This window comes from Oryzias latipes, chromosome 10, assembly GCF_053564925.1.
Source record: "Oryzias latipes strain Hd-rR chromosome 10, Olatipes_Hd-rR_3.1".
Taxonomy (NCBI): domain Eukaryota; kingdom Metazoa; phylum Chordata; class Actinopteri; order Beloniformes; family Adrianichthyidae; genus Oryzias; species Oryzias latipes.
The window spans coordinates 14,624,795-14,635,354 of NC_136246.1; the positions used below are offsets into that span (position 1 = coordinate 14,624,795).

At 41.1% G+C, this 10,560-nt stretch overlaps 2 protein-coding genes across 4 annotated transcripts; both read left to right on the forward strand.

Moving 5' to 3' along the window:
* The first annotated feature begins 1,018 nt into the window (after positions 1-1,018).
* On the forward strand, positions 1,019-4,209 carry cdx4 (caudal type homeobox 4). The gene is made up of 3 exons (XM_004073124.5): positions 1,019-1,754; positions 2,908-3,053; positions 3,511-4,209. Exons 1-3 carry the CDS (start codon positions 1,310-1,312, stop codon positions 3,742-3,744), a joined length of 825 nt encoding a protein of 274 aa, XP_004073172.1. The 5' UTR covers positions 1,019-1,309; the 3' UTR covers positions 3,745-4,209.
* Positions 4,210-4,827: 618 nt separating this feature from the next.
* On the forward strand, positions 4,828-10,337 carry chic1 (cysteine-rich hydrophobic domain 1). Of its 3 annotated transcripts, none has more exons than XM_078953542.1 (6): positions 4,828-5,058; positions 6,538-6,592; positions 7,504-7,659; positions 7,999-8,055; positions 8,492-8,551; positions 8,705-8,951. In XM_078953542.1, exons 1-6 carry the CDS (start codon positions 4,913-4,915, stop codon positions 8,735-8,737), a joined length of 507 nt encoding a protein of 168 aa, XP_078809668.1. In that variant the 5' UTR covers positions 4,828-4,912; the 3' UTR covers positions 8,738-8,951. The 3 variants fall into 3 exon arrangements, with proteins under 3 accessions (XP_078809668.1, XP_078809669.1, XP_004073173.2); XM_004073125.5 differs by lacking the exon at positions 8,705-8,951 and adding an exon at positions 9,066-10,337 and having other exon boundaries at positions 4,831-5,058; XM_078953543.1 differs by lacking the exons at positions 8,492-8,551; positions 8,705-8,951 and adding an exon at positions 9,066-10,337.
* The last annotated feature ends 223 nt before the right edge of the window (positions 10,338-10,560 follow it).

Here is a 10,560-nt window from a genome sequence, read left to right on the forward strand (position 1 = left end):
ATTAAGTAGATGAATGAAGAAAATGTTACATACAATGGGGGGAGTAAAAGAAATCTCATATTTATTGTTTCTTCTCAACAAGGTCAAACAAGAATTATAAAACCTAAAACCTTGAAGTTTGAGTTTAATTAAAATTTCTCAGTGGGGTTTAAAGGGGTGAGGTTTTATGGTGCCTGTGAGATGTGAGGAGTTTCCTTTCTAATTCTAAATCGATTTCTGTCTAAAAGTCAGCTTTTTTCTTTTATTTCTTGAGAGATTATTTTCAAATATAGAGGCACTGAAGTGCAAAAAGCAGCAGACTTTAAAGTGTGACACAGATTCGTTCGTTTCAAATTGTGTTTGATGAGTTCCTATGTGGGTCTGAAAAATGTTTTTTAACTGTTATTTTTTGTTGTTGTTTAAAATGCTAAATAAATAGATTTCAAATCATATTTAACAGGAGGAAGAGCTGAGCAGAGCAGTAAATTTAGCCTGAGATTGCAGCTGACCGCCGTGTCACAGGCCGCAGTTTGTCTCAGAGGGGGTCGCTGGAGTTTCCTTGTAACCGGAATTAGCTGTGAAGTGCGATCTTGAGGTGTGAACAGAATATGAAAGCTTCACCTTCATTCAAGAGAGAAAAAAGTCTCTCATACTTTGCACCTCGTTTGCACTTGAATATGTTAACAAATAAATCTGGATTAACCCGTGGCGCGTGGTCACAAAGTACCACCGAATTCCCACGGTCCACTTTTTCTTTTCTTTTAATTTACTTAATATAACAATTAATATTTTCAGCGTTTAATTGAAGCCCACGTCTCCTCTTAAACCAAACATTAAACACAAATGTCTCAACAATTTAAACGTTTATATCGAGTTTTATAGGAAGAACTGTGCGTAATTGCGCACAGGCCTCCTGCCTTGTGTGCTCTGTCGAGTGTCTTCTCTTTATTGCCACTGTGTCCTGCTGATAGGCCGGGGTGATAATTTATTCCTGGGGTGGAGAGCTCATGCCCAGGATAGGCTCACTGTCAGGTGTGACGTGAGGGACAGCTGGGCCGGGAGCACCGGTCACTCTCATTTGGATGCAAATCCACGAGAGTGGAGGAGCTGGCTCACGTCAGGAAGGCCTTAGTGCACCGTTGGCTTCGTGTCAAACGAGGCACATCATGAGAGACTGCAGACAGGCCTGGATCTACGTGGTATTTTACTGAAGGAACCCGTTTGGACTATAAACGGCACAGGGTTGTTTTTTTCTCACAGTTGTAGGGTCACAATGTTGCCTTGAAACAGGCTTCATCTGCCCTTTACTGTTATTTTTCAAAAACTTTTCATGCAAAACATGTATGTGGGTTACCTACTGGATAAAGAAAGCGGCATGTATCACCAAGGGCCAGTGAGAAGATCCAGCATCAGTCTGCCTCCACAGAACTTTGTTTCGACACAGCAATACCCCGATTTTACAGGATACCATCATGTCCCGAACATGGATACACACACACAATCTGCGAGCAGTTGGGGACCTTCCTATGGCGGCCCAAGGGAGGACTGGGGCACTTATGGACTGGGACCCCCTAATGCTATTCCTCCACCCATGAGCAACTCATCTTCTGCACAGGGCCCTTACTGCACGTCTGAGTACAGTCACATGCATCCTCCCGGGGCCACAGTCCTGCAGCCGCCGCCGGACAACGTTTCTGTCTCACAGCTTTCTCCCGAAAGAGAACGGCGCAGCTCGTACCAGTGGATGAGCAAAACTGCGCAGGCGTCTTCCACGGGTGAGAACATCATCGTAAAAGTGCACACTGCCTCATGAAGGACAGGCAATGCTCCTGCGACTGTGAGCTGCTTTATGTCAATTTTACGCAGGAGCTGGCAGCTAAGCTTTACGCAAAATACAGCTATTTTTGGATTTTTTTTAAACCTCAATAAGAATAATTTAATTATGAGGAAAGCAGGCAAACGGTCACTGCTAAAATACAAGGGGAAAACACAAATTATATTTGAAATGTTTCAACTTTAATTCAATGTAGACAAACTCTCTGGGACCAAATTTAACTAAAGTTTTCCAAACTGGAGCCCGTCCACCGTGTCTATAGATGGGAACCTGAAAAATTATGAAAGAAAGGATAATAAATAATAGAGAGTATTTGTGTGATAACACGGCGCCGTGCAGTTTTGATGTTAATGTCATTATTCCAGGAGTTGTGAGGTCAATTCTCTGTGACATTGTTTGGTGTCTTGAGTGTTGTCCGTCATATCCAGGCCGAGGCCTTTGCATTCAACACCTCTTTGCTTTGATATGCGCCAGCCTCCCTTCCTCTCAGAGTTATATTGCCGGAAAGAGTTACGTTTTCACAGCTAACATCACAAACCTGGAGTAATAAGAGTTTCTTTCTGAGTCTAGAGATTATTCAGTCATTTTATATTAAAGGTCAGAATGTTCACTGATTAGGTTTTTGTAAGTTTTTGTCGGTTTTTCCTCAAACTTTCCTGAACTTTGTACAAACTTTTACGGCAAATCTGATAAACGGATTCAAGTCATTCACAGATTTTCCTTTTAACTCTCGTGCGCCCTGCGCGACTTTAACGCAGACAAATCAACGTGAAACGTTGTGTTTCAAAGAAACGGGAAGGCTCGTGGCTGTTTGAAATTCACTCACTGAAGTTGTCATGCAAGCGAGATCAAACAGCTTCATTTGCGTATCTGTAGAGACGTCTACCTACGAGATGTGGATTTTAGATGTTGCAAATAAAGATGCAGCCCACAGATAAAGCCGGTCCTGGCATGCAGTCGGCTCTGCGGAAAGCTTCCAGTTGGGCCGCCTGCATGGCCTCTGAGGACTCACCCCTGTAAAAGAAAAAAGTAAAAAGACAATCTGAGGGATTTTGCATCCTCATGGTGCAGTTGTTTGTGTCTTTCCCGCACAGGTAAAACAAGAACGAAGGAGAAATACAGGGTAGTGTACACAGACCACCAGAGACTGGAGCTGGAGAAAGAGTTTCACTTCAACAGATACATCACCATCAGGAGAAAATCTGAACTGGCTGTCAACCTGGGTCTGTCTGAAAGACAGGTGGGACCATTTCTTCCTATTTTAGAATCAATTTCATGATCTTTCATTGTAAAACGGCTAAAATATAAGGACTATAAAAATACACCAAAATAAATCTTTAAGCTCTTATCACTTCAAAAAGTGTACCTGTTTACATTTTCTCTCAAATTTTGTGGATTTTGGTGTGGTTAATTTCATTCTAATGTAACTTGCAAAGAAGTATATTAAAATTTGAAGAACACAGTGTAGACACAGGAGGTGTATCCTATGGCTATAGATAAATCATTTAAAATTTGTATTACTTTTATTGTTGTTATTTTTTTATTTTTAAAACTTTTTTTTGCTAAAGAAAATTGCCCAGTATACTCCATTTAAAATCTTTTTTTAGAGTTTTATTCCTCATGGTGATCATTTAGGGCAACATTTAATTATTTTCGTCTTAATTCCTTCATTCATTTAATTATTGCGCCTCTTTCAGGTGAAAATATGGTTTCAGAACCGGAGAGCAAAGGAGAGGAAGTTGATCAAGAAGAAGTTGGGTCAGTCTGACGGGAGCAGCGGCTCCGTGCACAGTGATCCGGGTTCAGTGAGTCCCCTGCCGGTCCCGGGGTCCCTGAGTCCCACAGACATGCACGGATCTATGTACCCCCCTCAGGGAATGAGCACCTTGCCATCTATCAGGAATATACAGCAGGTGACTGTGACCCAGTAGGACAGCTGGAGCATCTTCTCTGGTATAACTGAGCACTCCAACGCGCGGACTGGACACTTGGCGGGGCATCAAGAGGATAAGACTCACTGCGCTGCAGAAGGACACACATTTCATTTGTAGCAATGAAATGCTGGAGGCTCTTCAATATAGGCTTTTATAGAATAGTTTTTTATAATGTCGGGTTTGCAAAGATGAAAAGAATGCGCGTGTTTTCGAACTTAAAAGCTTTAAACTGTTTTGTGAATTTATAAGATATAAATATCATCTTTTGTTTGTAAAATTGAATGTGTTTGTGAATATGATGTCCTGGAAAAATAACTCAGGCATTTCAGGGGAGTTTTAAACGAGACATCTCAGAACTAAAGGCGTCGAATTCAATCTTTTTAGATGTTTTAGAATCAATACGTGCGCAAAAAGCAACTGTCATTGAAACGGGTTTGTAAATAAAAGGCTTTTTGCAGAAAATTTGTCATGTTTTAAATGTTGAGTGTGGATATTTTGCTTTATTTTCACGTTATATGCAGTTTCTTCTTCTTTTTTTTTTTTTTTTGCATTTTTAAAGGCATCCGTGCTTAACAAAAGTGAACGTTTTCACGATTCAGATAATTCAACATGCATCCTTGTAAACAAAATAAATAAATAGGAAAAACTTCAAAAACTAAAGAAAAAAACACGATGATGAATGAGGTGCTTTTGTCGGGTTTTTAGACCTTATTAAAAATTTATAGACTTTAAAGGTATTTTACAAGGGTACCGCTGAATTTATAGCCTAGAATAGTTACGTAACTTGGTGCAAGTTTAGCGTGTTTTTACTCCCTTTTCCTTTATTTATTAGAAATGATCACATTGTTTATAGTTGAAAAAGACGCCACTCTACAATTACGCAAAGAAAAAAAGCTTTCAATAAATCCACTTTTCTAGAGTTTCGAAGGCCAAATTAAGTCTTTTTGGCCAAAGATTAAAAAAATAAATAAACTAGCATGTTAGCCTCTCACTCTATTTCTATCAATTGAACTTAATTGTTGTCCCAGAATACATTTGCTGCGTGCGTCTGTTAGTAACTGCCTCGTAAAAAAGTCATCATGAAAATTCTCACAGGACTTGAACGCAGCACGGTGGTGGTCTCGCTTTCTAAAGCGCGTCAGTGCGCAGCCTCGATGAAGACGTCATGAGCGTCTTACTACCAAACATGGCGGACTTTGATACCATTTATGAGTTAGAAGACGAAGAGGAGGACCATGTAGTGAGCGAAGAGAACCTGCCCCGATACTGCCTGGAGCCGGTGGTTATGCGAGGGGCTGGGCACATCACAGTGTAAGCAGAACCCGCTTTAGTGGATTCGGTTCGGCCCGGTGTCGCTTTGTTATCCTTCACCTGGCTAGCCGATGCTATCCTGCCCGCTAACGTAATTCACAACAAAAACAGTGGGTCCGCTCCACACTCAAGTGGATGTTTTTTTTAAGCGAGCATAATAACATCATCTAGGCGTTTTGGTCGCCATGGCAACCGTAAGCTCGAAGGTTGACAGTCGTAAGTCGTTACAGTAATGTGAAGAACTGTTAGCTGCAGCCAGGTTTTAAATGAAAACAAAAAAGGGTTTTTTTCCCCTATATTATCAATTATGTTGTTGTCAATCCTATTTTCTTTATCGTGATTGGGCTCACAATCATTATTTCCATAATGCTCCACTGTTTATCTTTTTAGGTGCCTCTATTCTATGGGAGTTGCTCTCATTTATCTCTACAACAGCGTCGTCATTTATTTAATCTCTGTCCCTAATGGAAACTTAAACTTAGCAAGTTTAAGTAAACTCTGCATTGCATCAACCATTTAGGTAGCTGAATATAATAATAAAAAAGTAGTATGTTAGATGAAAAGGACTTGGTTTGAATTTATTTGTTGTTAATATTAGTTTTAGTTAATATTTCACTATTTATTAGAAGGAGTGTTTAGAAGCAACGTTTTAAAGCTCAATATAAAATATATGAAAGTTTTGTTCATAATAATAGTTGGATCTGTTCAGTTGCACCGTTTGGATTATATCAAATGATTCCAGATGCTGCTTGGATGCAGACACTTTTCATTTTTGCTTCACCATTGAAATGAATCGTGGGGAAAGGGAATTACTGCATCTGTACTGCAAACCAGTATGTTTATGTTGAAAGTGTCAAACAGATGTTCTAAATTTAAGACGGATTTTTTATTTATTGTTTTATTACATTACATCAGGCTTTGTATAATCCAACTGAAAGATTGTTCTTTATTGTTACTTGATTATTAGATCATTAAAACATTTTTGTTTTTTCTATTGTAATACACAAATCAAAGCAAAACAAAACCCCAAAAATCAAGGTTTGAACCAAATCAGGTGCAACAGAATCATGTCATCCATAGCAAAAAGAGACTTTAAACAGTGACGTTATTATAATGTCAGATTCTACATTCAAGTTAATTTATGTGATTTTTTTAGCAAGTGTTTTGTTCTCAGTTGTTCCTTTTGACCAATTTCCTAAAAATAGTTTTGTTACTAGAGTTTTAATAAAGATTTACAGATTTTCCTTTTGAGGTGTTAAGATGCTACAAGTTTTGTCTTTTTTATCTTCCCAGAAACACAAGTTAAAAAATGATAACTTTAGATCTAATACATTCTATAATGTTAGAGTATGTTAGACAGAATCTTTCCTCTGTTCTGATATAAAACAAATCCAAAAAGGGATCTAAAAAGACTGTTTAGATGTTTGCTTGCTCCTGTTCCATGATGGGGGTTTATGCCTTCTTTTTCCCTCTTGTCAGGTTTGGACTCGGCAACAGATTTGACACCGAGTTTCCCACTGTTCTCACGGGAAAGGTACAGTTACTTTCAAGTTTTCTTGCACTTCAGTCTTGCGAGCTTCTTTCTGTTCAAATCCAAGTGGGAAAGAATTAAGCCGTTAAAGCTGCAGCGATGCTTTTGTTCCGTCGGCCTTTAACGGCCCCAACTTCCCCAGAACGTCCCATTCAAACGTCCCAGAGTGGTTTTGATCTGCTGGGGATGCATTGGAGGCAGCGCGGCACACTGCAGAGAAAAGAGCCTGAATGTACAGCTCTGTCAATGAGTAAGCTTGTCTATGGGGGCTCGGCTGACGGGGACCCCAGTGTGTTGGAAGCTCCAGCTCCAGGTGATAAAATCCTGCAATGAGGACTCTGCCGTATAGACAAGAATGGGAAGCTTCCTGGGTCGGACGCAGAAAGACAAAAAGGCTGCAGGGGTAAGAGCAAGCCGAGGGAAGTGTGGGGCAATAAAAAGTACCTTCAGTATTGTAACTCAGGGTGACATGTGATGGATGAGGTCACAATTATGATGATTGAAGGGTGCAGATCAGGCCCTGCTGAGCTTTATTCTGAAGTCTTTGGCTGTTTGCAAAGAGACCTTTGCATCCTGTCATAAAAGATTACGACCCCGGTTTTATGGCGTACAGACTCGGTGAGGAATGAGCATCCATTCAAGTTGTTTGGCCGACACTGCCACAGGCACTGGGCTTATCTCTCCTTTGAGTCCCTCCTTGCCTTGAACAGAGTACAGCCAGGTTAGCAAGTAAGGGGTGTAGAATGTAGAGATCTCATCTCTGGAGAACATCTACCTTTTGTCTTTTTTTAAAGCTCCTTTTATCTTTATGTCAGGGTTTTTTCTTAAACACGAGTGCTCTTCAATTAAAACAAAACAAAACACCGAAACGTTTCGTCACGTGTCCCGTTACCTTCTTCCCCCCCCCCCCTCAGGTGGCACCGGAGGAATTCAAAACCAGCATCAGCAGGCTGAACGCCTGTTTGAAAAAGAACCTACCTGTCAACGTGAAGTGGCTTCTTTGCGGCTGCCTGTGCTGTTGCTGCACGGTGGGCTGCAGTCTGTGGCCCGTTATCTGCCTCAACAAGAGAGTGAGTCCGCACGCAGCCTCATCTGACACTAGTGGGACAGTTAAACTCTCACTTACAGGCCATAATACGCAATTCATCTGCATTAGTCTGAGTGCGGAGGGTAATGACAGCTTACGCTCGCTTTGTGGCGCTGCGTTGATGCATTGCCCAACTCTAGAGCGTGCCGTTTAAAGCCACTCTGTATTGCTAACAACAAAGCGGAAATTACTAGCTGGTAAAGTGAGAGTCCAGTCCATAAATCCCCTAAACTGTTGTTTTTTTCCCTTTAACTGTTACCTGTTCAAGTGTTCTGCTGAGTCAAACTGCATCCAGTAACTCAAATGTCTTTTCTCCCAAAAGACGAGGCGGTCCATTCAGAAGCTTTTGGAGTGGGAGAATAACAGATTATACCACAAGGTAAGAGAGATGCTCCATGTTAGCTGCTGTGTGAAAGTCCTTCTGTATCTCTGCGGTGGCGGATCACGACCATTAATCTGTTCCGTAAACTCTAACCTGCCACATTAGCCCCTCTGAGCTGTTCGGGGCAGATCGAGTGCTTTGGGGTTTGACAGAACCGAGAGGTCAGCCGTAAATGTCCGTGCTCATTTGGTTTAGTCTCACAGCAACAAATTGCAGCCAGTAGCTGTGCGGAGACATAAAGGAAGGTCTTCAGGGTGTCTGGCCACATCTTGACCTCGGTGAGACCAGACAGTCCTTGAAGGGCAGATTCAGACATTCTCTTTTCTCTGCGTGTGCACGCGTGCGCACGTATATGTGTGCGTCTTTGTCTCGGTTTGCATAAGAGAGGGGTGCTAAAAGGATCTGTTTTGTTTTGTTTTCTTGCTCTCCTCAGCTGGGTCTGCACTGGAAACTCAGTAAAAGAAAATGTGAAAGCAGTAACATGATGGAATATGTAAGTGCCGCCAGAACACCCATTGTTTTGAGTTGATTTACCTCCAATCTGATGGAATTTAAAAATATCTTTTATCATGATAGGTAGCCAAAATCTCACCTCATTAAAAGCCCTTTTTTTAGAATTTAATTTCGGGAACTTTTACATTTATAGGATAGTCCGCTGTGTTTGGCAGGTCTCACCTGAAGCTTTGCTGTGGACCAGACTTTGGTCCACCTGAAACAAAGTTTTGGATGAAGGCCTCATTTGACTAGCAGGAGCTGTTTCCACTGAAGAACCGTTTAGTCTGCAGACTAAAGTAAACGCCACGCATCACGGACACAGTGAAAAAAACAAAAAAACAGCTGAAATGGCTTTTAGCGAAGACGCTAAAGAATAAACATCGAATGAAATAAAGAAATTGATAAAACAAATGACTTGAAACCTGCTAATGCTGAACATTTATGTTAGAGCGTTCATCTAATAAAGCAGAGAACTTTTCTTGCAAACATGTTCTCCTCTTTTCTCTCCACAGGTGATTCTTATAGAATTCTTGCCTAAATATCCTATATTGCGGCCGGACTGAGGAGGCTGTCGTCAGGCTGAAGGCGTGGCCCTCTCATCTCATCCGTAGTGCCTTGTACATACAGTTGGTTGGAATGAGGGTCTGCACTGGCGTCTCTTGTGATGACTCCCGTACATCTCAGTTCCTTGTACATTCAAATTTTTTTGCAACACAGTCACTTTGCTTTAGAGCAGATTTTGCACATGTTTTCCCCGTATCGGAACCCTAACACCCTTGTTGCATTTGGATGTGTTTTTGTTACCTTTAGTAATATAAAGAAAAGAAGTGAAACTCACCAGACGTTCACTAGAAGTGCATTTACCTCAAAGCACCACCAACCTGTAGCCCATCTGTCAAATTGGTAGTTTCTCGCAAAGAATGTGATACTTTGCGTAACTCTTTTTGCCTTATGTGTGGATAGGAGAAACTAAATCAGCGTCCATGGAAGCAGATGTCAACAGATGTGGATGATCCCAGCATCCAGATGTCATTTGCTGGTCTTTACAGTTAGGTGGGATGAAGGTGGAAAGAGCGCATGGTGGATCTTATCCCTCTGTGTTTTGTCTTAACCGTAGCTCTTTGAACATGGGAACTAGCTCAGACGATAACTTGACTTGTAAATACCATGCTAGAATTAGCTGTACAGTGGTTTACCGTTTGTTTACATAATGTTACTTTGTTCTTTTTTTTTGCCAATATATTTGCTGTACCATAGTTTTGATGAGTGAAAGGTGTCTGTATACCTTTCAGGACCTGTTTACCTTGTAAGCCATATAGTGACAATGTAACTGATGCCAGAGTAATGGACTCATTATTGCACTTGAGCCAAGAAAGAGTGAGAATTTCATAATACTGTGCATCCAAAATATGGTACATTCATTATGTTTTTTTATTGTTTTTGCCAATAAAGAAGACACTGTTAAACACATTTGGAAGATTTGGATTTGAAGCCTGATTAGTATTATTTTTTTATTGATGCGCTTTTTGTGATCACTTCGTGGTTTTGCCCTTTTCTCCGAGCTGCGGTTTGTCCTAATTTTGTTTGGAAGCTCATCCAATCCCGGATGTTTCTAGCAGATGGCTCCTTTGTTTCATCCTCTCCCGTGGTTTTACCCCAATAGACTGACTGCATCACATTGTACCCGTGTCCTTCTGAAACAGTAGTTTGAGACTTTAAATCCTCTAAATGTTTATCATGACAAACCTAACTCTGCTGGGGAAACAATAAATGGTTGCTTTTTATTTCATTTGTCTGTTTGCTTTATTGATCCACAAAGAGATTTTAGGTAAAGTGTTGCTGTGATGAACGGGGATCCCGTCTGACCTCTGTCAAAGTTCTGTGACCACAGCCAGCTCCTGGTCATCAACGGGCGCCGTCATGTTAAACAAGGTGCTAACTGGTTAACCTGGCAGCCTAACCAATACATTCAGAGATGATGCCTCCACAGCCGGCCGCTTCTTCCTC